Here is a 26909-nt window from a genome sequence, read left to right as displayed (position 1 = left end):
GACAAGCTCAGGAAGTGGGTCCATGGGAACCCCATGAAGTTTAACAAGACCAAGTGCAAGGTGCTGCACCTGGGGCACCCCCTTGCATCAGCTCAGGCTGGGGATGAACAGGCCAGAGCAGCCCTGCCCAGAAGGATTTGGGGGTGCTGGTGGCTGAGAGGCTGGACACGGCCCAGCCGTGGGCACTCACAGCCCAGGCAGCCAATCCTGTCCTGGGCTGCATCCAAAGCCCCGTGGGCAGCAGGGCCAGGGAGGGGATTCTGCCCCTCTGCTCTGCTAAGAGCCCACCTGCAGGGCTGTGTCCAGCTCTGGGGAACCAGCACAGGAAAGACAAGGTCCTGTTGGATCAAATCCACAAAGATGATCAGAGGTCTGGAGCACCTCTCCAGTGAGGAAAGGCTGAGAAGGGAAGGCCCTGGAGAGACCTTATAGCAGCCTTCCAGTACTTAAAAGAAGCTTATAAGAAAGATGGGGACAGATGTTTTAGTTGGGCCTGTTGTGATAGGACAAGGGGTAACGGTTTGAAAGTAATAGAGGGTAGCTTCAGACTTTAGACATAAAGAAGAATTTTTTCAAAATAAGGGTGGTAAAGCACTGGAGCAGGTTTTCCAGAACAGTGGTAGATGCCTCATTCCTGGAAACATTCAAGGTCAGATTGGACAGGGTTCTGAGCCCTGTTAGAGGAAGCAGTCTTTCAACCATGTGAATTGAAAAATGGTGATACACAAGGTCTAGGGTGCTAGAGTCTGACCTCAGTACTACTTCAATTTTTTTCCTTTCCAATGTAATTTTCCATTGTAAATTAATATAATGGATCATCAGCAGTCACACTTGATACCTTACAGATACCAGTGAAGGTATAGAAGTCTGTATAGAGAATCAGATCACTGCATTCAGACTTCTTCTACACTGGTAATTCCTTGTGATCCTTAAGAATAATATGAAATAGTGGTGAGAAATGTGCTCTAAATTATTACATTCCTGGTGTTAGACAGAGGAAGAAGTACCCAACCTTATTGGCTACAGCATTCACACTAGGCCTTGCATCAAATATGAAGATTTTATGGGACTGGGCATTGGAATCCATGATGGCTTGAAGGTACTTTTCATCTTCCTTGCTCCGCTTGCCACTCACTCCCACCATGGGCTGGCTGCAGCGCGTGATCGTTGCTTGGCTTTCTGGGTGAATCCATGACAAGACCTTCAGAAACAAATGGGAAATAAATAAAGGAAAAATGGGATTCATTAAACCAATGGAGTGAATTACCTGTAATGGCTTGCTCTGGGATTCTCTATCAGGGGGGTCCAGAAGGCTGGATTCTGTTACATCACAACTGAATGAAAGAAAGAACCCTTCTGTCTTTATTCATTCTGGTGGCATTCCCAAAGTTTGAACAAACAAAAGGTGATCAAATTATTTGAGTCTGACTTTTAAATATGATGCAGACTGTTTTTTCTGGCTGTTGTGTGAGTCAGTATGTGGGCTATGTCTTTATGTTACACCATGTAAAAGTTAAGCACTTTAGGAACAGACTGAATTTCCTATAGACTTGAGGAGTAAACCAGTACCTTCTCAGTTACCTCTGAAATAATCATCATAACAATCTATTTTGTCTTAATTTCATTAAATAAATGCTCTCATCAAGACTATCACTACATATTTCTCTGCCCTGAAAGTCAGAATAGGCCAGACAATTGTAAACAGCCAAACAGGGCTGCCTTGTGTTTCCCAGGAACTGAACTGAGATTTGGTCTGAGTTGTGCTAAATTATCTTATCTTCTAGTTTTGGTTTAGTCTACATCTCTTTCTCAACAGTAGTTTCAGCAGATACTGTTGTTTTCCATGTCCTCAAACACGTTGTTGTCACTTTTATTATCTTCTGACCATTTATTTGCTCCCTGGAATTGACTCAGCCTGATCTTGGTATTACTTATTGCCCAAAGCTATGTGTAACAAAACCACATCAAAGTGGCTTGTTCTGTCCCACTCACTGGTATGCGTCCTCTGGACCTGAAGGATGCCACTCTCTTTAACTCCTCGTCGGGAATGTTTACAGGCACGGCTAGAATGGCAGGGTACGTATCGCACAGCTCGTAGCGCTCGTTAATCTTGGTCAGCCTCCAGCTCTCATTGGGAATTCCCTAAAGAGGAAAATGCAGCTTAGCAAACGAGTTGCTCTGAGACCTCGGCACAGACAAATCCCCAGACCTGAAATTCAAGGCAACTTTTGTTAATGAAGGTCATTCAGGACTAGCACCTGGGAATGCATTATCTTGGTAACTTGCATTTCATGTCTCTCCCCAGAGAGGTGGATGTTTTGCTCAAGTCACTGAAGAGCAGGGAAACTGGGCTTCAGGCAGGGTCACCTATGGCAAAGGAATTATGGAGGCTACAAATGTAGCAACACAGATGGTCACTCTGAGCCCAACTTTAAGATACCTCCCGGTCTCATTATGGGCTTACAGGAAGGGCAGGAGCAGGACAGAATGGGTGACCAACTCAGTCCCCTCATGACACTTAGTTCAAATGTGTTGAGTGGAAACTGGGGATACAAAGTGAAGCTACCAGACAGGATGGAGGGAAGGGGGAGAAGGGAGAACAGGCAGTAAAACACCCCAAAAAATGAGCCTGATTTGGGCTTAGCTCAGTGTATGTGGCACAACCGTGGAAACCTCTAAAAACACCAAAAGCTTAACAATTGTGTGTCTCTGTCTGCATGACTGTATGTGACGTGCAACTCCCATGTTTCCATCACACTAAGCTCTCTGGTTGAACTGAAGACTTGGGCTGGGAGAGCAAGGAATCTCCACACATGGGGAAGCCACTCAACAGCTTCCCAGACAACAATCTCCAAGTAACACCTAAGGCACAATGGGGATGACCCTGACAACCTGCAGACGTGGTGTGGCTGAAGCTGGGAGAGAACAGACCAACAGAGAGTGGTTGGTGCAGCTGCTTGCAAGGAGAGATTTAAACAGACCCCTACTGCAGCAGGGGTGAGCAGTGACACAAAGCATCTCTGTGGGGCAGACACATCTGCTACAGCCAACATGGCCAGGCTCTGAAGCACCGAGTGTGTTTTAGGGGAACACCAACTCCTTACACAATACATGCCTCTGTTCTAATAAACACTACTCCATTTTAAAGCAGGGTGGTGGGACACTGATCACCACTGTCACAGCTCCCACAGGAAACCAACAGCACATCTAACACGGGTCAGACGAGCTGTGATAATTACAGCTGACCCACACAGACTGCGGCCGGTCTCCCATCCCAGTGGTGAGTCACACTGCCAAAAGAGGTCATGGTTAGAAATCAGAGGGGAGGCCAGACCTTCTGTCTAGTATCAGTCAAACACTCTGCTCTGTGAACCACTGCTGTCCTTTGGCCCTCCCTGGGAAGGCAATGTTACTGCAAGGATCTCCCCAAAAGCCTGAAGGAAAGCTATTTTTGGCCCAGTCTGAAGCCGGAGAATTGGCAGAACCAGACGTCAAGCAGTGTGTATGCACAGTTCAAGCTTACTGATGGGTAAAACATGCTCAGAGGTCTACCTGCTGTACACAGCAAGGATGGAGTCTGCTGGGCCCACCAGCTCTGCTGCCAGCCAGGGAATAGCTAGACTCTTGCCAGTGACCAATCTGTTTACTACCTGCAAGTGGACCAATGGCTAATTACTTCTCAGTCCTGTCCTAAGAAGCACATGATCCATAAGGAATTCCTGAAAATTTCACCTCCCCCAAATCTGAATGAAAATTACACTTTTAGCACAGTCTTGGCAAGAAAAATGGGAACTAACAAGCAGCTACACAAAAGAAAGGCTCCTTTTCATTTTACCCAGCAGCTCTACCAATGCTTATGGAGAAGACCATGGAGCGGGCACTGGAAAGCAGCCCCTTCACAGTGCTGGGTATTGTGGCTTCAGAACACACTGCTTGGGCCAGAACTGAGCTCTAAAGCTCTCCAAAGCTCTAGGTCTTTCAGCTGCCACACTGACAAATTTGAAAGAAATCTTTTCTCTGCAATAGCCCAGACCTAAAAAGTCCATGACGAGCCCCCAAAGAAAGAAAAGACGCTGTGTGTCAGCATTCAAATTTCTTCTGTCTCGTGGGGAATGTCTGCTTTTCCCTGGCCCAGGAGCCCTGAATCACAGCACCACCCAGTACGCTTTGGATTCGGATCGTGACTTTCTCTAAGGACTGGAAGCTAACAGAAATAAGCCAAGTGGGCTAAAAGAGAAGCTGAATTTGCATCTTCCTTGGATGTTTGCCATAATGCAGTGTAGTTTCTGCATTTATTCGTGCTCCTTCAGATTTGCCCTTTCTCCAGCTGGAATCAATAGAAAAAGCTAAACGTGATATAAAGCACACTGGTATTTCCTCATCTGAGATGCATTTCACTGCTTCCCGGTAAGTTGTAAGCACCCAAAAGCCCACTATGAAACAAAACTGTTACAGATGTAACTCAAATTGGCCTCTGCAGGGTAAGGAGTGGCTCGGGGTGCTACCTGCCTGTGCACCTGCAGGAGGAACTCAGGCAAGACTCCCTAGAAGCAGGCTGTGATCATCCTGAAGCTGCCAGGGCACATGGCATGTCCACATTAGTGATCAGATACTTCTAGGTCTGTCTTCTTCAGGTAAATTAATGCTGCTAGCAGCCCCCAATTCTAGGAGAATTCATATGTCTGGTGGCTGCCAGAGAGCAAACTAAGGAAGGCAGCAAAGCCACATGTATAGTCATAAATTAAATATACCCATGACCATTCTCACTGAGCCCAGGTGAACCAGCACACCTCACATCTGCACTAATAAACTCATTTATCCTCCAAACAGGATGTTTTGTCCAAAATGCCCCTAGTGATCTTTAACTTGCACCACAGGACCTTTGTGCATGGCTGAAGATGCTCTAACACACTCACTCAAAAGATGGACGGTAACAGCCTGGTCTGTAGCTATGTCTGAAACTTGCCCCTGTGCTTGGGAACACTCCTTACAACTCTATCATCTAACCATAGGGACACAGCCTTTGTGCCCTCCCCACACACAAACTACACTTGGTTTCCCTCTAGGTACAACCTTCATGCCTTACTGTAATGACTTGGGTTTGGTTATCACTTGATTTACACTTGATGTTGCAGAAGATTTGTTTGCAGGGAAAATCTGTTGAAGCCACACCAGCACAGCACCAACATCACCACCTTGCAAAGCACATGGTTAAGGTTAAGCACAAGAAGATCCTTCACTGACAGGAAAATAAATTCCTTGCTGTAGTTACACGCAGTCACACCTCTCTACGGAGAGAGAGTCCATCTCTCTGTGGATCTCAGAGATCCACTCTGAGCTTACACATGTAAGCGCACCTTGATCTGCAGCAGGCAGCACAGGATGCAGCTGCAGAGCCAAGCTGGTCCCTCTGCCATTTACTGAGCCCAGGCTGTGCCCACTCAGCCGCAGAGAGCTGGGATCTGTTCTGCAGCAGAGACATACACAGCATAAGCAGGATCTCAGTTAAACCACGGGACATTTAACATTAAATCCTCACTTTGTTCCCCTAAGTTACACCCAACAATCCTCTGAAGGATGATGTTACCAAGCTCTACCTTTCTCACTCTGCTTGTATACTAATGCTGGGCACTTCTTTAATCCTGAAAACAGGTCAGTTCTTCTGAGTTATTAGTTTCTACATGTTTTCTCCAAAAGCAACAACCACAGCCCTACTCTGTGGCTCCCCAGTAGATATGACCAGAGCAAAGGATATTAGACAAGAATGACTTTCGTAGGGAAACATCACACAACTTCACAACCTCTCGTAATATTTTCCAAATGCTCCCCACCTTATTAAGGAAAATAAAGCTTTAAGTTACTCCAAAGGCATCTTAAGGACTTTTGGTTTCAAGTGAGTCTTATTCACTTTGCAATTCTGTTTTATATTCTGCCAGCCCATGTGTAATAAAAATCAGGGAGCAATTTCAGTTTTAAATTTCATTTGCCACATGTGATTCCATTTACCAACTAAATCTCAAACCTCTCTGAGTTCCTTTTGTTCTCTACAGGTTGTTTATTACTCCCCATAGTTTTACACAATCACAGATTTTTAATAAGTTACATATTTCCATCCTTCCCAAGAATGCTAACGGGGAAGTTAGGGGTTTACTGACTATCTTTCCTAATTGCTACAATTGCTATCATCTCAACATATTTCTATTAATTTTAATAAAAACTGTAATAAATAAACAATAGCACCCTCAAACTTGACATGTCCACCAGTGTAGACATAGAAATTACCATGGATCCTGGTCTAAAAGTCTTTTCTGGATGCCTGGTAGTTGGAGCTTACTTTTGCTCCACTCCCCTCCCCACGTGTTCCTGCTCCCATAGGGAAAAGACTGACCTGGCCTAAGATACAGCAAGTTAAAGCCTGGCCATCCTGCTGGGCTGCTGATGCCCTAGGCCAGCCCTTCTCTAACAGTTTCTAAACCAATTCCAGAAGGTCCTGCTGACAGTGCATATGTCCTGCTTTTCTATTTCTGATCACAATTCATAGAGTCAGAGACAGGTAATCCCATTATCTGATTTGATGATGCCAGTTTTGTTTCACTGTTAACGAATCCCTGCTGCCATTTCAAGACATAATCCTGATTTACTGTAGTATTTGTTATTGCTTTAGCAGAACCTGGTTGGATTAAGAAAAAAGGCTACGACACTCACACAGATAAATTGAACATCCATAGTTACAAACACTGGAATTAAATAAACAGACTGAAATACCTAAAAGTTTTGGAGTGGACATAAAGCATCGTGCTGCAGGACCTAAATCAATCCGACAAAAGGGATGAAATTCTCCTCCTGGCCAGATCACAACATAAACATCTACTGCAGTATGGCTTGCTTCTTCTTCAGCAGCTGGTGTTGGTCACTTTTGGAGATAAGGAACTGGAGCAGATGGATTGTGTGATCTGGAATGGTAGTGATTGTGGTGCATCATGGATAAAACTCAGAAAGGCTGTGGCTGCAAAAACTCCTGCTTTGGATTTGCTTTTGCAGTTAACACTGTAAGGAAATGACCACGGGCTTCGGCACATGGACACTGGTTTCTTGACACAGAAGCACTCAGGGAAGTTTGTCCTTCCCACTCACAAAAAATTAAACAACAAAAAAGCAGGCCACAGCACAAGTACACACTGCAGCAGTGCCTCAGCTGTGTCACATCTTACACCCATTTTCTTTCCAGAAAGGCCACGAAGAGCTGCAAATCACAGGTATGCAAACACATGTATTCTTTCACCATGTCACCAAATTCCTGACAAATTTAAGGTGCACCAAATCACAATATGGTGATCTGTTGCACCTTAAAAAAAAACCAATATGGACAGAAAAAAACCTAATATGGACAGAAAAGCTTCTATCATAAAAACTGACATGCCAGGAATTAGAAAGTGGAATAATCTACATTGAAATGATCTAATTTCCTCTTTCCAGGTGTTGTAAAAATGTCTTTTGTACTTCACTTGTACAAAGTGACTGCTGTGCTTTCCAGGGGAGATTATTTTGATAGCACAGGTATTCTTTCAGTTATTACTCCAAAATTTTCAGCCCTACAAAGAAGTGTCTTGTTCAAATAGCTTGGGCTGCAAATCCTTCTCTACAAGCAGATCTTCCCATAAAATAACTACCAAGAAGGAGGTAAAGTCTAAACAAAGCAATAATTGCTGCATTATCTGATCTTATACTCAAGTTGACCTTAGTCAAAAAGTGATTACAAACGATTGGAGTTTGTCTTGACCAGGATTTTGCACTGAAGGCAGCATTCAGTAGGATACAGTAAGATACATTTTGCTTCCCATTAGCAGTCTAGAAGCCAGCAATCTATCTTAGGCAGCTATTTTAGGAGAGAACAAATCACCCCCAACAGTGAAGCACTCTCTCCCATCTGTTAATGACAGGCCTCGATAACCAATTTAGAAGGCATGCCCAGCTTTTAGAAGGCTAGAACTAGAAAAATGAATCCTTAGATTTTGGATTCCAGGAATCAGATGAATAACTAGGCTGGGACAGAGGTCTGGTTTTGTTTGATTTGATTTTTAAGAAATGGTTTAACATTTCTTAATTTTACAATAGAAAATTGGTTTTACCCTGAGGGATCTGGAAGAGACAGAAGCTTATTGTATCCAGGGCAAACATGCCACTAAATCATGCTCCTTTTTCTACTTGAGAATTTTATGACAGGAGTGATTTCATTATAAAAAATCAAAATTCACCCATCGTCTACTCCAAAGAGGACTACTCAAGTTTTCACCACAGTATTCCTAATCCACAGCCTGTCACTACATAATCATTAATACCTTTGATCCATCTACTCTGGACACACTAAACTGTAAATAACAGTACTCTGTAGGCTGATCCCTATGCTGAGAAGGGATGCCTTGCCCATGCCTAAGATAGTGAAGGCATTCCACACCTAATTTTTTTCCTCCCAAGTTGCCATTTCAGACAGGAAAAGAATTAAAACCAATACAAGCAAGCACTGAGGTGTGAAACTCAACAATGGGATGCGTGTACCTGGAACATGCACCCTCCATTCCCCACTGCCAGCAGTACCTGATCACCAAGCCAGAGCATTAGTGCTTTCTAGCAGAGCCTGAAGTCAGCTCTCTGCCACCTGAGCTGATGTCCAGCAGTGGATGCCTCTATCTCTAAAGCTGTACTGTTCTCAACAAGCACTGCAGTGTGAAAAACAACATCCCAACCAAGCCTGCACAGCATTTTTCAGCAGAATCAGTCTCTGCTCCACGTAATCTGTCATTTTATCACTGCACAGACCCTTGTTTCTGAAGAGTAGAGGATGAGGAAGGATGTAGCACAATACCCACCTGTCTTCTGTACTCCCAAGTTGGGTCATACACTTTCCATCCATTTTCTGGGAAAACCTCTTTGTACTCAAAGGCAAAAAGTGGCTGAAAGAAAGAAAATTTACCTTTAAGAGCCCACTCAGAGCCCATTTATACAATGTTTGATATCTCAAATAGTAATTCATGACTGACCCTTCTTTTTCCCCACCATCACTTTTCTTTCAGGGTTTTATAAAAAAAGATTAACACTCTTACTGTAGCAGGTAATTAGTACAACAATATACCTTCCAATATGTCCCTGATCTTGCTTGGCTATTAGCTAGCACTTCACAGACAAAAGAAGTTTGTTATTAAGGAGAGAAGATAAAACTACTTAGGCAAGAATGCTCTTACAGATTAACAACCAGAGCCTTTCAACCAGCATTTGAAACAATTGCAATGTCATAACACTAGAGAACATGGGGGCTGCATTCCAGATTTGGGGCACTGCAGTCACCATTAGCTGTGAACCCCTGATGGATGTCACTGTGAATTGAGTACTTTCCCTCTATTTGAGTACTTTCTCTCTGTTACAAGGCTTTATCAGTAGGTCATCCCCCATGCATGAAAGAAGGCACTGTAGTAGATTTTTCCTGTTTCCTATATGATCTAAACTCCTATAGAATTAAGTTTAAAACAGATTTGAAAACCAGCACATCTCATCCCTCAAGAAAATGCTGTATTAAGTAGATGGGACAGAACAAAAGAGTTTACTGCTACTCTGTGTCTTTTGGCAAAAGCTGAAGAGAAAACACTCACCAGATTATTTGAAACTGGAAAAGCATATTTCATTAGGTTCTCAAATATGGATCGTCTAGTTCTCCCTTCAGGCTTATGAGCAAACCGCAAGTTTCGAATATCCTAGGGGAAAAAAGAGGGAAATCATGTTGCAAATTTCTGAAGCACTTCAAAATCCAAAGAAAATCCAAAAGCCAGAATCCAAAATGGGGTCACATGACAATGCTCCTTCTAGCACTGATTTAATACTTTGAACAATGTTGTGCTGCAATGTTGGGTTTGGTTGAGGGGGTTGTCTGCAGCCTCCAACAACAGCAGAGCAGCTGAGGGAGGGCACAGCTGTGTCTGACGACAGCATCTTGCCTTCACATGAAGCTCTCCACCTGCTGAAAGTCTTTGGGAGAGCCCTGCTCAGGAAAAAGCTATGTTTGACCAGCAGGACTTTGTGAGACAGACATCCTTGGCTCTCACTGAGCTCTCATGCCAAGCAGTGCCATAAGACACTGGAGGGGTGGCCTAACAAAGTACCTCCACAGAGCTACTGCACATAGAGGCCCCAAGAACAGCCGTCTGGGTGCAAAGCATCCAATGCCATCTCCCTTTAAAGCTTCCACCTCTCAGAGCACTCAAGGGGATGTCTTGAAACCAAGAACTCCTCCACTTTGCACAGCAGCACAGTTTAGACAAAAAGGGGTCATTCAGGACCTCCTTTCCATAGTCATCTACAAAACCAAATTTGGAAAGTAAATAAAACATTTCTAAGTTTTTCCAGCCAAGCCTGCAAGTTAAATGCTTGCAGTAAAGAGTCTAAAACTCATCAACAGGAAATGAGCTATCAAGTTCAAGTACATGAAGATAGTAGAGCAAGTCAGAGAACAAGATGAAGACTTTGCTTCCTCACAGGGATTACATGGCTGGTCTCAGACAGAGAACTTTTCAGGATGGATAAGATGCACCTGTACCACTTTGTTATTACACTAAGCTGCTGTGCATATCCTGGTGAAGCGGCTAAAATATATAAATAGGCTATAAAGGGTCATCCTAGTTTGTGCCTGAGTTTCCCATAAAGGGAAATGATACAGTTCACTCCAAACCTGACCAAGTGTGCTTACAGACAAAATGGCTAAGGACCAGGAATCCAGATCAAAACAGGGGACAAATTAGCTTGCCAGCACAAGCACCCCACCCTGTATTAGCCAGGGCGGATTATGACTCTCACAGGACAAGGGAGCAGCTGGATTATTTGGTACAGATTGCAGTAACTGGTCTTGACTCAGCACACCCACAGCTTGAGAGTCTGCTTAGCTTCCTGCTGCCTCAAAATCACAGCAGTGACCAGAGCACTTTGGGATTCCTATTCATTCCTCCATCTGCTCTTATCCAGCATCCTTTTAGCATTGAGGGGCTCTGACAAGCTCTAAACAGCCCAAGACTTACAAGTTTCTGAATCCAGCTCTTCCTATGTGCTCACTGAAGGAAGCAGAAGGGCCATGCCATCCAGAGATAGGGATTTAGGAGGAGAGATGGTGGTTTTATCTACTTTGTGGGTCTACAGTAAGCAGACATGAGGAGGCAAATTGTTAATTTTTGTATTTGCAGTTATTCCAAGGGTTCTTGAGAGGCACATGTGAAATATGTACTGCCTTGAAAGAAATGAAAGAACAGCCCTGATGAGGACTGATGGCTACTCACCAGTCTCTCATGGCAAAGCACTGCAGCAGGACATGAGTTAATGATTCAGGGGAAAGAGTGCCCCTTTCTTGCTCTTGAAATGCAAATAAAGCCTACTGAAATCCACAGTAACTGGAGTCTACCTAGAATAAGTCAGGTGGGCAACCCTGAGAAATGAGGATGCAGATCTATACTTCCATGATCAAAGAAAACTATTGCCCAGCACAAAGCCTGAAAAAAGGTTTGGATCTCTTCTCAAATGAGTGGAGCTGGAGAATACTGAAAACTACTTTTAAAATAATGGTTTTTGACACCAGTGAAGTCATACTGCCTGAAACATTTTGCAGAACTTCCTGCATTACCACAGAGACAACCTTTAAAAATATATGTTCCCTTTCCCCTATTGTAAAACACAGATAAAAGTTTACCTTGCACACAATCTCCAGGCCATAGGAATTTTCACCACGACTGGAAGCACCTCCAATTTTCTCCACTCTGTTGATTACACCTAAAGATGCATCTAGGACAAAAGGAGGGTCCTGTAGACAGTTGAAATTTGTGAGTTTGAAAAGGGGAGGGGGAAAAATCCCCAGCTCCTGCTCCCTTATGTCTATATTCCCAAACAAAGAGCCACATTTCACACAGAAATACTCTCAAACAACACCCAGATCTAAAGATTGAAAAGGTAGCAAAAGCAGATTATTTCAAAAGCTTACCCGTTCCATGCTTTTAAAATACAGTCTATAATTGGTAACAGTAAGGGTTCCTCTGATTGCTCCAGTGAAGGGGCAGATGTAAGTAACATCCTTAGCTTAAGAAAAAAAAAAAAAAAAGGAAAGAAAATGTAAATTTCACAGTTAATTTATGGGAGAAAAATTATGCCAGCAACAATATTTGTGGGATGTACCTTGCAGATGATAAAATTAAAAAAAGCTTAATCTGTGGTTCTAGCCTAGAGCCAACTTGCAATTTTCAATTCCGTGGAGAAGCTAAGAGTTTGGGTAGAGACAGTACCATCACCCAGAATTCTACATTTGCACAAAACTGCTACCCCTGTCAACAGGCCAGTGTTCAGTGCAAAGTGTTTGCTCTTACTGCCAGTAGCTGAGAATGTCATGCATGAAAAGAGGAGACCACTCGTGCCTGGATGCACACATTTGAAGCTGACAACAATGTGCATAGAAGCTAAGGATTGTGTGCCCAAGATGGTTTGTGCCACCAGGGGCAGGAGAAGGCAGTTCTCATACATCATACATGTGGCTTTTCAGATGCTTGGGTCCTTCTGTACACCTTTGCATGTGGAGTCAGCCCTGGGATGAAGGCCCTCATGCTAAAAGCCAGCAGAGCTACAGTGATTTGCAGGAGCCATGAATCTGTGTAGCAGCCAGCTGCTGGTGATCTTAGGTCTGAAGTCAGCGATCAAGTTACTCTGCACAATTCAATTATTTTTGAGCCTGAGTGACGGTGACTCAAAACAGTCCCCTTCTTAAATGGCCTCAAACATTTCTCACTTGTTCCAGCAAAGGGAAAGAGGTGCTGCTGGCTTTCCACAGCAAACACCTCTAACTGCCCTTCTGTTTTATATCACTTAAAAATGCCAAGATTTAGGTTGTTGCCTCCCCACCTCTGCTGCCTATCACTTCTTCTGCCACTGAAGCAGTTGTGTTGTGGCAATGGTTTGCACTATCACCAAGAAGTAATAACATCCCTCAAAAACAAGAGGAGACCTACTGAGGTGCCAGATCCATGAAAAAACTCCCTTGATCATCTGAATAACCTCAAGACTCCAAGCCCTAGGGGACTCATTTTGCAAGGGCTGTGTCAGGAGGACGGCTCTCCTCCCACCCAGGAGACAGCCACCATGAGCATGAGGTGTGAGGCTGCCAGGGGGTCAGAATTGGAACCTAAATTTCTTCTACCTTTATCCCATGAGATTTAGCCCAGAGGGGGAGAGAGAAGAAGTCTGCCTTATTCCAGGGCACTGGCAACTCATATAACTAAATCATCCTCAAGTCAGCTCTGCTTCTGCATTGTCTTCATTGACTCTCAAGATCTGGATGTGGAGTAAGATCCTTAAAACATCAGAAGTGACTAATTGCAGCAAAATATGTAGTAAAAAATACCTGGTTAAAAAGAAATAAAATATACATATCTATAATAAACAAGCTAGTAATTCCATTATTTATTTATTTATACAAATTTATATGTATTTGTTTGAAGGACAATTAAACACAAAATGCTTATAGCCATTTCTAATTAAACCAAGTGTTTCATTAGTGTCCGATTATTAATCACTTCTTTTCAAAGGCTAGTTTGACAGAGGTTTGAAAGCAGACTCAGGAAGCATAACAAGGGTGAGGGCAGCCTGCCTAGTTTTTCCCATTATTCAAAATGCAATTTTGAAATGTTTAAAAAAAACCCAGCAAAATCCACTAATAAGAAAAGCATGCATTTACATCTGAAAAGGAATAGGATTTCTGGGTAAAAAGGAAAGGTGCTAGAAAAATGTTTTCCAGGTAAGGAACCCCAGGCACGATCTCAAACACTGCCCTTGCCAGCATGTAAGCCACACCACCTTTCACATTTGCATTTTATTAGCCTGGTTTCCTAAGGAAACAATTTTACTTAATTACACTGCGCATGTACAAATGTACCTACACACATGGCTTGTCTGACCTTAACCCTGCCACTGCTGCATGATTTCAGCAGCCTCTATTTGATAAACAGGGATCTCCAAGGCATTAAAGTGCTTCACTGTTTGTGAGAATGAATGCCAGGTATAATAGAGAGGTTGTAGTGGTGCTATCACCACGGGAAAGCCTAATGAGCTCGGCCTTTGGTATGTATAAGAGAATACATATGGGAGAAAGAAACTGGAAACCACATTTACTAATTCTCCTGCTTGTGGAATTCCTGTCTTTTACAGGCCAATATTGCCCTAGATTATTGGGTTGGCTGAAAATATTTTTTCTTCCCTTCCCTGTAAAATACAAGGAGAATTACATTTGCCTTTCTTCACACTTTTAACAGGAAACAATTATTGCTGATGAATAATAAAGATTTCCTTTTTGCTGCCTTTAGCTTCTTGCTGGAACAGGCAGCTGCTGTCTGGGCTACTCCAAAAGCCATCCAGTCTTATAGATTTATGTGGCCCATCACACCATTTGCCAACAGATAAAGCACTGGTAACTCTGACCTATTAAACCATTCCCTAGGAACCCTTCAAAATACTGCCTCACTGTTAGAGCTAATAGCATCTGTGGAGGGAGTTAGAGATCAGTCTGCAGTGTATGGTGAGAGTACGAGTTCAAAGTCCTTTGGACTCTGAGGAAAGCGGTTGAGAAAAAGATTAATTATGGAGGCAGGTTGCTTGGAGGTTTTCTTCCTTGTTTTTATATTGCTGTTGATGGGTGTATTTTTTTTGTGAAGTATTTTCAGTTTTCATTTTTTGATTTTTTTATGTTTAGGACTGAAGTTGCACTCTTCCTTACCATTTTAAGAGGAAGGCAACATGTTAAAAAGCAAATGCAAAATCTTTCACAGAAAGTTAATCAAGAGGCTTACTCAAGCCTTCAGAATGGAGTGCATCAGCAAATCTGATGCACGTCAGAACGTCCAGATAAAAAAAGAAAAAAACCCATCCCCCATCACAGTAAAGTCCCTGCAGAAGCAGTGTATCCTTTCCTAGAGCCCATGACAGAGATTTGACACATAATTGTGCTGTGTCAGCCTAGAAAGTTACCCTGTGGCAAGGACAAACTGAAACAGTTGATCCATGTCCTCTCAGGAGGCAGCAAATGCAGAGCTCTACAACTCACACCCCATCACTCAGGGCAAAGCGTTGAATTGCTTTGTACTTGCTACTGCTAAAAGAAGACACAGTTACCTTGGCCCATGTGCTGTGCAATTGCTCAATTAATGAAACAATCTCATCGTGGTTCCCAAAACATCTGCAATGTGCTGTTGTTGGTCAGTTAACACCAGGATATTTTGCTCTATGGATATTCTACTGTCAGCAAACAATAAGGAATTTCCTCTTCACGTACCCATGTCTTTGATGGTTTCCCCTGGCAGCAAAGGTGGCTCTTCCATTTCAGCCAATTTATTTGCCTCCCTCAGCACCTGGGCAACAGATACAAGTACAAACAGAAATTCATTACGTTTTCATAAACCAAGAAGTTTACACTTACAGGTCAACAGTATCAAGGACAACAAATATTCAAAGATCTTGAAGTACTGCCTAGGGTCTCTTCAGAGGACAACACCAGGGTCTGTTCTTTGGCAGCACACTTCCAAGGTGTCCTTTCATGCTCCAAACTCCTATTGCCCAGGCCACTTTCACAAGTCAAATTCCCGCACAGTTATGGACAGAGCCAAAGGAATCCGTTCCTCTCCCAGCTGAAGTGCTCACTGATTACTACAATGACATCAATATTCAGCAGAGCAATTTCTAGTTTACACAGAGGAAAACTGAAAAGGACACCTTGGTCACTCCACTCCGCTCACAGTGAGGGTCCCACAGCTGCAAAAGTCCTGACTTGACTCAGTTACAAAGGTACTATTTTGACAGGTATGTATAGGAGGTACAGTTTTGATTTCTTTATTTTGGCTGCCAAACGACCCCTTCTTCACTTTCCTTTGGGTTCATGTTATACCACAGAGCATGACTTCTCAGACCTTTGACTGCATTTACACAAAGGTTTTCACAAGAACAGCTGCTATCATGAGCAGATGGACATTTTAGGAAAGCATGGCTGTAACTAGGAAAGCATAACCTGGGGTCTAAATCTATAAGAACTAGGAGAGAAATGCAAATATAAGTGATCAAGGTTAAGGCTAAGTCTGTGTGGCCAAATGTAGATGGATTTAATCATGTTGTCCCTGTCTCGAACTGGACAAATAACCACAACCTCAGCAGTAGAGTTTGCTCAACCTCTTAAAACAGACAGAGAGCAGGTAAGTTAGTCCAGACTCTGCTTCATGCTACAGCAACCACAAAACTTTGAGTTCAGGGTTGGTGTGTGTCCCACCTGATGAAGACAGGCAGAGGGAGCTCGCTGCTGCTCACAGCTGAATGTGCAGGCTCACCCAAAAATGTTTTTTTTATCATAATGCAAGGAAAGGGGGAAAAATTGCTTCAAATTGGTATCAGGAAATCCCTGCAAAGAAAATTCAAAGACATAGCCTAAAGTGGCATTCTAGAACCTGACACGTCTGTGGTCAACTTTCATGTAGGATCAAGCCAGAGGGAGAGCCTCAGGGAAGAAAAATTCCCTAAACTATGCAAAAAAATTGGAAACAAACCCAAAGAAAGCCCTTGCCACAATAAGAGCACATTCCAGCATTTTCACACAACAGATTGATGCATAGATGAAAAGATTAACAAGATCAAAGCCTTCTTGAGAACAAGATGTACATTTTAAAAAATGCATTCAAAAGACTCTTTAAAAAAATTAATAATAAAAGCAAGTACAGTCCTGGCTCCCTAACAGAAACCTCCCAACTGCACCCACTTAGATCAGGTCTTACCAGGGAGGCTGTCAGAGCAGTTGGGCTGGGGTCCACAGGATGAGTAAGGAGAGGTCACCACTGACAGAACTTACCCTGGTAGCAACTTGCCAGGAAGCTTCTCTTCCCCCACATCAGCAACATCAGTAAAAATAAGGTTTTGCTGGTATAATGAGCAGAAATCGATGTTGAGGACTTATTTTCAGCACAGCTGTGTTGGCCAAAGATCACACACCCCATCAAAGCCCTGATTAAGGGCCTCCCTGACAAAAGCCTGTGATGTAGACCCACTCTCAACTCCTGTGCGTCCAATTTTGCGCTTGAGTAACAGCCCTGAAATTAGCAGGGTAACATCTGGATTATGATAAATGAGATGGAAGCTTCTGGCTAATTAGCCCATAAGTGGTGGTCATCTTTTTGGCCTTTTATCTTGGAAGGACATGAGTGAAAATACACTCTGCATTCAGAACATGATCACAGCTTCTTTGAGAAGGTCCGTACCCCACACGGGCAGCAGCTGCTGCCAGGATCACTTCGGTCAACAGCTGGACTCACTGCTCTCCTGCAGATGTCAGCGGGAGCACGTCCAGCAGTAAACATTTGGGAAACTGGGCTCTATCTCGAGCCAAAACAAATATGAAGTAAGACACATAGAAAGCACTTGGTATGACAGACATCTGCTGAGGTGGCAGAGGTGGGTGCTGCTCAGGTGGGTTTTAAACCCTGTCCTGCAAGTGAGGGAGAGAAGGAGGGAATAGAATAGCAGTATGAAAGACAAAGACCTCCATGTCAACATCATTCTCTGAAGACAAGGTTGAAAGCCTTTTCAATTTAAAAAGTGTCTCCTCTAGGTCTAATAAAATCCATCTGCTCACTCACACTTCTCTGAAATGTCCCCAGGATCAGAGGAAAGGGTTAGCAATCCAAACCTGTGCTCACTTTAACCCAGGGCAGCAGATGGCCAGCTTCCTGGAAGCACAGCACCTCAAGGTCGGCCTCCTTGCCTCCCCTCTTACTATTTTGGGGGGTTTTTGCTACAGTCTTGAGGACTAAACTAATTTTCACCACCCCTCAAGTGACTTCAGCACAGTACCTGTCTCAGGTAACAAAGCACTGACTCCATGGTGATTTCAAAGGTACAAGCATATAACCCCTGGAAAACTGCCATCCTTTCCACAAGGCCGAGACAAACATGGTCAGAAAGCCCAGGACAAACACTTCTCTCTGTTGTGCCAGTCGTTGCACTGTCTGCTCAGCAGCAGATTTTGAATGAGCCTCTAGTTGGGCACTTGAAACCCAACCTGGCAGAAACCAAGAAATGAATGGTAGGCATTTTCCTGAAACACACTTCCATCAATGGCTCCTTAAAATTGATTCAGAGAAATACAATCTGTGTGGGGCTGAAAATGCAAGCAGCAGACAGGAGAAGACATATGCAGCACCAGCCAAGGACAGTGACCACCAGCAGGTAAGAAAAGTGGGTGGATAAGAGAAGAGGAGTTTTGGAAACAGATCAAGGAGAAAGAATGGTATGGGACAAAGCACATGAAGCTCTGAGATGACGTCAGTGTCATAAATGGGCCCTTTGCGCCTTACGTGACTAAGGAGGTGACATGAAAAGCCCTTCCATCTTACTGCCAATCCTCCTCTCCCCCTCAAAATCCAAAAACGGTTCATTAAACTGTGAGAAAAATCTTTTTTTGTACATTAGCCTATTTTCAAGACTCTAAAAATAACACTCTTGGGCCCAAATTTAGCCCTCTGCAAACCTTACAAAATTAAATTAAGAGCACCAATAAGGCGAGGAAGCAGGGAATGGAGCCAGGGACATGACTGTGGCAGCCTGGCTGCAGGGGGGGACAGCAGCTGCTGATACATAAATGCTACTCAGGCAGGTACCACATATGCCTGCAGCTGAAATGTGCCACCTCCATGTGCCTCAGCCTTTGAAATTGTTCAGTGGGACTAAAACCAAAGAATTCTTCGGTATCTGCAATGCAGAAGACACCAGAGCTGGGCAAATCATTATTACTTAGGAAAAGGACCACAATGACAGAGTTTCACATGGCTCTTTCTGTCACAGTCATCACTAAGATGGTTTCTGTAAGAAACATATACAATGACCAAAAACAGTGGAATACTCTGCCTTGCCTCTAAGCTGAACCAGGTCTTCATTATCTTCTCCCCACAAAAATGTTATGCTTGGTAACTGAATCTCTGGAGGAATGAAGTCCTGTTACACACCAGAACAGCCTTTATTTCTGTCTTCTTTTACCAAGTAACATCATGTACCCAACCCACCTGTCAGCAGCTCTCCCTCTAGATGAAACAGCTAAGAGACTGAGAATGGGAGTACCTTAGAACCTAAACACATGTCCTGGCTCAGCTCAGAGGGTGTGAGGACTTTGTGCCACCACCTACCTTTGTCCTCTGCTCAAGCAGCAACTTGGCAGAACAAACCCACACTGCTACATTCAACAACCACTTCTCTACTCCAGGATCCCACCTTGTGTAAGCTCCAGCAGTCATGCCCAGCTGAAGGTGCAGAGCTCTCTCATGCCCTCCCAACTACTGCCCCCAACGCAGGGAAACTGCAGTTCTGTTGAGGCAACCTCAAGATCTAAGCAACAAAATAATGATCTCCTTTGCTTGCCTGTATGAGGTCAGGGAAAGATATTTAGGATCTGCTAAAAAGGTAAGACTGCTGTACTTCAGGGTACTGCAGTTCTGGCAAGTGTCTCCAACCACATGTTCACACTGCCTCCTAACACAGCAGCCAGCATGCTGCTACAAAAATCCCTCTTCTGGACGATGTTCCTGCACAATTTGTGCACACAGCTCATCCTGAGCAGCTGCTGCCAACAGGGGTGGTACAGAGTGGAATTGCAAGCACACTCTATGCACAGGTCTTAGAGCTCTGTGCACCACTGAACACTGTTCTAGAAAGATCTGAGAGGGTACATGACACCCTAAATTCTGAGTTTGCTTTCTGACCATGAAGGAAAGAGCCGATGTGCTTTCCTGTTGTACTGCCTGGGGAGGCGGTTGCCAGCCAGCGATGCAGCACAGCCTGGCTGACAATCCTGTCCTGGGCTGCCTGAGGCCAAGCCAGGACTGCCTCCTCCTGTCACTGCCTTAGTGTCCAGCTCACCCAAGATGCCCAGGGCCCGCTTTATGACTTTTATAATGGAAGTTTTCCCATAACCTGGATCATTTTGCCAGGACTAGCTTAGAGTGTGACTGCAGGAGTGAAGGCAAGCAAAACCCAGGCAGGAGAGAGGGAGCAGCTTGAACCAACCAGGGAGAGAGTCATTTTATCCCCGGACACTGCACAAGCCTCCTGATAATGAAGATGCATGAGGAGAGCACCTGAGGTCTCTTCTAGCCATCTACCAATTATTCTTTTGTAACTTTCTCCTGAATGTTTGAGTCCTGAAACCCACAAAGGTCAGATTGTTTGGCTTTACACAACTGAAGGGGAGAGAGGCGTATGCTACCAAATTGTTGTGTAACAGTTTTCATAAGTCTGCAAAGATTATTCTGTCCTGAATCACAATAAAAATGAGCAAAAGGAATCTTTTTTGGCTTAGACAATATTAAAATGTACCCTTTTTTGTAATTTTTTTCCTTTCCTCTGAGTTAATCTCTCCTTGGTAACCTCCTACACACTCCAAGTCACTTTGCACATTTTGAACAGAGTTGTTGTGCATAAAGCCACAGCACTGGTTTGACACGTTCAATCCGACAGCATGAACACCTTGCTCCTGCATTACTCCTTTCCCCAAAACCTCTCCCCATGTCTGCTCCATCTACTGAGAAGACAAGCTCTCCAAGCTAGGAACTGCTTTTGTTCCAGCTACACAGTCCTGTTTTGTTTCCTACAGCAGGAGGGCGGTCACTTAACTGGTCCCTTGACATAAACACATATAACCTGCCTGTACAGACAAATGTTATACACACACCCCTTGCTTCTGCAGCCCCTGAACTCAGATTTGGCATGTCTCTGTCTACCTTGTGAGCACACACTGGTCAGCAGCAACAGCTGAAAGACATGCTGAAGGGACAAGAATGCACATGTTGTACGTGTACAAAAACACACAGAGAGAATGAGTAGTGTTTAAAAAAATCTATCTTTTCAAATATGGAATTGAAACTCAAAAGCCAAGTAAGAGGTTTAATCTCCTATAGGAAAATATCTCTCTGATACTTTACACTTAAAGGACTACCTGGGAATATTCCGGTTGTACTTAACACATCTAAACTTTCCTTTGCTCCCTTTTTTTTTAATGTCTTTGTCTCAAGAAATGGAAAATGATTAAATGCCCTCCTTAATCACCATTTTTGCAACTTTACAGGCAGTGTAGTCAGTAAGCTGCAGAAATACGATTTCACCTGAAACTGGAGATCTGTGCTGGTCCCCCTAGGCACTGTGTAGCAGTCAGTGGAAAGCAGGATACCTAGGAGATGCACCTTTAGGATAAGTACCCTTCCTCCCACTGAAGGCTAAGAACTAGGGTAAAGGAATGTCAGCGCAGATCTGGAAGGGCAAATCCCAATTCTGGTCCTTCCTTGTGGTCAGCATAGCAAAACCCAATCTCCTGGACATCCCCAAACAACTGAGCAGTCATATCCTATGTTTTCAGAGAAGTACAAATGTGCTGTGTGCTGAGAGGCAGCAGGGAATGAACCTGAATCAGATACAAATATTGCATGGATTTAATTTAAAACAGCATGACTCCAAAGCCTGTAAGACAGGTTGTCTTAGCTGAGGTATAAAAGACAGCTTTTGTGTCAGAGCTGGCTCTTGTCTGCTGTCACAAAGAACCGCATAAGGGAAGTCAGCCTTCCTGCAAAGACTTAGCCATAGGATTACTTTTACATATTTGATTAACTTAGTTACTTTATTTGTAAATTAATAGCAAAACATATACACTTACAAAACTAATACTTCTCTGCTTTAAATGCCTTTTGGAGGGTTGCAAACCATGTTCACCTATTCCTTCCCCTGAACTGCCCTACCACTCCATCCCTTTCCTGTTTCATGGCCGTTCCCACCCGTCAATCAATGAAGGACAGTGACACTACAGCAGGTGCATCAAGATTTATCATTATTCCAGCGATGGTGTAAAAATGTCTGAAACAAAACAGACAGAGAAGCTCTTTCCATTCATGTCAGAAAAAAATCCCCACAGTGGTCTAATTCTGTCCAGCTGACATTGACAGAGGATGCAGAACTGACACAGATCTGTGCAGAAACAAGATGAATATGCTTCTGTAGGACAGTTTTTCACAGGTGGATAGGTTTCTTCTCTAAATGAGACATTTCTTACAACAGGAAAAAGGGCACATTTTCCCCAGCATTTCACTGCTAAGGTGCTTCTGTCCTTTCAGCGCTCAACCATCAGGACCATGGAACAGAAGCCATGCTTACATGACTGCAAACACTGCACTACTCTGAGGAGAATTTCAGCTGCCATTTATGGCTATTTCAAGTGTACTTAGAAAAGATTTGTGTGCTAAGAATCCTACTGGAAATGCAATAAAACATAAATCAAGCAAGTAAATGGACTTTGTTGATTATTTTTGAATCATCAAGAATACCACAGGAGAAAGACTATGGGAAAGAACAGAAATATCTCTGCCTGACTGAGGCACAGGGACTTTTCTGAGGATTATGACCAGATGGCTTGAAAAACTATGTTAGAGACCTTCAGAGCTGCAAGATATTAATTGAAGGGAAATGTTTGTGTCTTATTCCTTTGGGATATTAAAAGTTCATACGGTAAAAGACAAAACACCATGGACACATGGATCATTTCAGAAGAGTACACAAAGAATCAAATATACCGTCAAAAGACCACACCAAGCCCATTCAGCTCCTAAGAGAGCACTTGGCCAAAGGCAGCCTCCTAGCTTGTTAAAAAAACAAAACACAAGAAGTTCTTAAGTTATCAAAAATGTTCTGACAACAGATCACGTATTACACTACTCTAAAGACAGTAATAACATACAAAGTACACCGCAACTACTTTTAACTACTCCTTCCCGACACAACTAAAAAAAACAAATCACAAACTGTGATCTCTGCCTACCATATATGTTTTGAGAAAGCATAAAAGTCCTTGAGAAATCACTTGCTTACTTACCACTGTCTTGAAAATCTTTAAAAAGAAGCTGAAGGTTATTGTATTTAAAAAAAAGAAATACAGTCCCTAAAGTACTATAAAGAGACTCTTCTGCAGGAGGAAGCAGCCACCATGCAGTGCTTCCCTGGGGTTTTCTGCTTTGTTTTTTCCACGATGCTCTTCTCCACTCAGACCCGAATGTCCAGTGACAAAGAACAGCCTCTCTAGATTCCCTGGGCTGGTGAATCTCCTGGGCCCTCGCTGCACAACTGCAAGGCAAAGCTTAGAAGCTCAAAGGAAAACATTGTTGAGGGCCACTCGTTCAACCACGGCTGGCTTGTCTCTTCAAGTTTGTATGGCTTGGTGCCTCAAGACAATTCTCTCATTAGGCTCTGACAGAAAGTCATCATTGACTCAACTCAGCAACGCTCCCTGGCACAGAAGGTTGCAGATATTATCTATTCAGACAAGTCCAACATTTTTTAATACAGAACCTTCTTCACTGCCAAGGGTTCCACATACGTCTCAAACCACAACGCCTCTGTTCTCCATGGGCTGCTCAAAAACTTTGGACAGCACATTAGCTTGACTCTATCCTTTATTTTTACTGAATTTTGTTTAACAAACAACTTACATGCAAAAAGATTAAAAGTTTCAAGGAAACCATTAAACTAGTTCAGTGAATTTCATATCAATAGTCTTAAGTGACAGAAAAATGCTGAACAAAACCAGGGTTATAAATTCTACCAACTAAAATAAGTCACAGAATACTGCCTCCATTACTGAGAATTTCACTTTTGAGTTTGATACAGATAATTATATATTTATAATGAGCAAACAATCATACAGAAGGGAACAAAGATGTTTCATTCCATGCAAAAACATCTACAGAAAATCAAATCTTGGCAGGCACTGCATGCAATCACAAATCCATGTACTCCCTTTAAATACCATGCTTGTTCATTCCTGCCTGATCTGTCCTTCAGTTTACAAAACTATAACTAACAGGGGGCAGGGGGGGAAGCCACCTCTTACCTGGTTTTACTCAACAAAAAGAACATTCTTGCACTTTGTAGCTAGGAGAAATATGGCAATTAGGAAGAGATGAAAATATTTTTGAGAACATATGAAGGCCATTTGCTCATTCTCCTTAGCTTTCCACTCTTAATAGATGGCAATCATAAATGCTTCCAGAGATTTCTGTGCGTTACTCCACATTCAAGCCTTTAGGTACCTCTATATAGGAAAAATTAGCAATGTTTGCTGTCTTTGCTCTTTTCTAACTAGATGAGCACTTGGGGAGTATTATTTCCATGTAAAAGAGACAGAAAACTGACTGCATCTGGCTTTTTTCCCTATCTAATTTGCATGAAATCAATATTTTGCAACCCAGAGGTTGGCTACTCTGTGGGTTTGTTTCCTTGAAAGGGGGAGGTGCAAAAAGGACTTACTGGGGAGAGGTGCAAGGAGGGAATCGAGATCTTCCATCTCTTGGGATATTTCAAAATGAAAATTACTATAATTCTTATGAAATATGCAGCACTTACTATAAACTGGAGTCCTCGAAAAATGTGGCAGGGGCTAAATTCCAGTCACTGACAGGGTTGTCCTGATATGACCGTGCTTATGGACAAGAGCATCATTCATTCTCCAGAGCCAGTCCTTTGTGCCTTTGTTCATCAACAGCTTAATGCTCCAAAGAAAGGAAGCCCATTTTCCCCAGGCACACAAATGCAATTCGTATGGTCAAAATCAGAATTTCGAGATAGTTAAAATATGTTTCCCTGTAACACTTCCTTACTTCTCTTCCGCTGCTCTTAAAGTCCCTCTGTTTGACACCTTTGATAACAGAAAGCACTGCCTGTTCTTGGATTTGGCCCTTGGACTTTGTCCCTGTGTACAAAGGGACTTACGGAAATACAACTGGCAGGTCAGGTGAAGGCCACGTCTGCCTGCATAGCTTCTGCTCCTGTACAGACACATGAAAACATGAAGTGCACCTCCATGTGAGAACAGAACAAAGCAATGATGCAGAGAAATACACGGTCAAGTCTTCATACAGTGACAGTAAAAAGATGAACAGTTTATTCAATTTCCCTGCTGCATCACCAGCTCACATCTAGCCAAGTGTTTTGTGACCACAGGTCAATTATGTTCACCATCTGGTGGCTTGTGCAATACAGTCTGTAACTTAATAGCAGTCACAGTCCAGTGCACCGGGAAGGAAAGCTCCCAGCATGGAAGACATCTTTGCATTTCTATGAACAACTGCTGCTTGCAGGCAGCCTCATGGAAAGAGTCAAGGGCTAGTCTGAAACAGGAATATTTATCTCCATATATTATCACGGAGCTGACTGGCAGGGCCGAAGGTCTCCAAACAGTATGGAGGAGCTTAGGCAGAGATTTTGTCATGATTTAGAGCTTCCAAGCTAGCATCACTCACTGACTGAAAAGTCCCTTAAAATCAAAACTGAAAAACATTGCTTAAATGAGTGCTCAGAGTTTAAAACGTTATGTCACTCTCTAAACCCAGCTCTTGTTGAACATGTGTTACACATAACCAAAGCCTGACACACTTCCTGCATTGGCAGGGAGATAGTAATGGAAAAGCTCACTGAGGCTAGTTTTAGTGATTTACAGCAAAGCATGGAGGGGGGGAATCACATCTTTCTTCAATATGTTTTTCTACTAACAATATACGTGTCCTACAAAAAGCTAGTCTAAGCTACTTTGCACTAAAGCTAGAGGAAAGCAAAGGTAGGTGGCAAAGTCAGTGACTGGCATTTCAATCAATCCTGCCCAATATCATCTGAGGGACAGGATTTACCTCTATTTTACAAATCTGTATCTGGAGATACTACTCTGCACTCTCTCCACAGTCAGAAGAGAAATACATTAGGTCCTCAAAGCAGATAAAACTGCACATTTACTTGAGTCCAGTTAAAGCTGGGATCCACACAAATCACTTGCTGCCCCTCAAAGTATGCTCCCAACATCTGCACCAAGGACTTCTCTAGCTCAACTCCACTACATTCTCACCTAACATGGACATATCCTTAAAGCTGAGATAGATAGATCATAAATGATCTATGTCCTTCTACTGAATGCAAAAGAATTGTGGTTGGCTAGCTTCAATGCAGACTTGCCCAAACAGATTTAATCCAGGAAACCTAAGGAGACAGCAACAGTATCCATTTACTGTCTTGGAAGGAAATACTCCTTCATACACCTTTTGTCATGCACCAGTTATGTATCTTACAAAATGAACCACATGGGCTTGTCTACAGTCTTTAACCATACACATAATAGAGAACAAATTAAAGTTACAAGCCACTCTGTTTCTTCCCATTTCTAACCTTCAAGTCCTGGGAATGCTACAACAATATTCTTGCACCTCATGCATAAACCTACTTACTGTAAATCCACCAACTCCTCGTTTATTAAAGAAGAAAATCATTATGTAGGGAACAAACAGTCATGAATGGTTATATGCTTGTATAGTATTTTGTCTGGAGCCAGAGGAGTATCAGGATTGTGGATCTCTTTGTTCTCAAAGGGGAGAACAGTTCAGTGGTTGCAACAGCAATGCTAACAACAAAGATTTAAACCACTTTTTCTGAAGGCTGCACAACTATGCAGGTGACATGGATCTGCTGTAGTTTCTTTCCTTCTAGGTGCAAGAAGCAATATAAAGAAAACAACATATGAGTTTCCATCCTTTGGCTTAAGCTTTTGCTGCATGCAATCCAAAAGCAAACACAATAGGCCTTAACAAATGATCAGGCAAAGGTACTGCTCTTAAGGGAAGTGGTAGCAGGCTCTAGGGCTTTATCCACTGCTTCTCAACTGCAAATGAACAGGATCCAACCCTTTTATAAGGGCCATTTCAAAGCTTTGAACATGGTAAGCTTCAGGCATTACCCTATAAAGCAACAGCTACCTAAAAATGAAAATCCCTACTGATAAGAGATAGAGCATCAGC

The 26909-nt window shown here is 43.0% G+C and overlaps 1 protein-coding gene across 3 annotated transcripts in view; it reads right to left on the bottom strand.

Annotated features, from left to right (window-relative positions):
- MTMR2 (myotubularin related protein 2) overlaps positions 1-26909 on the bottom strand; it is a 62652-nt gene that overhangs the window by 9931 nt on the left and 25812 nt on the right. For 2 of the 3 annotated variants that reach the window (XM_064718655.1, XM_064718664.1), the window contains exons 3-9: positions 15341-15416; positions 12011-12105; positions 11723-11833; positions 9645-9746; positions 8868-8951; positions 1993-2142; positions 1013-1201 (exon numbers count right to left, since the gene is read on the bottom strand). In XM_064718655.1, the coding sequence (XP_064574725.1) occupies positions 1013-1201; positions 1993-2142; positions 8868-8951; positions 9645-9746; positions 11723-11833; positions 12011-12105; positions 15341-15416 (807 nt within the window). Of the gene's footprint in view, positions 1-1012; positions 1202-1992; positions 2143-8867; positions 8952-9644; positions 9747-11722; positions 11834-12010; positions 12106-13213; positions 13418-15340; positions 15417-26909 lie in introns of those variants that run through there. The other variant, XM_064718674.1, reaches the window with a different exon arrangement.

This window comes from Zonotrichia leucophrys, chromosome 1 (genome assembly GCF_028769735.1).
Source record: "Zonotrichia leucophrys gambelii isolate GWCS_2022_RI chromosome 1, RI_Zleu_2.0, whole genome shotgun sequence".
NCBI lineage: Eukaryota > Metazoa > Chordata > Aves > Passeriformes > Passerellidae > Zonotrichia > Zonotrichia leucophrys.
Note: the sequence above shows the minus strand (reverse complement) of the source record. Positions and strands in the feature narration are given on the sequence as shown.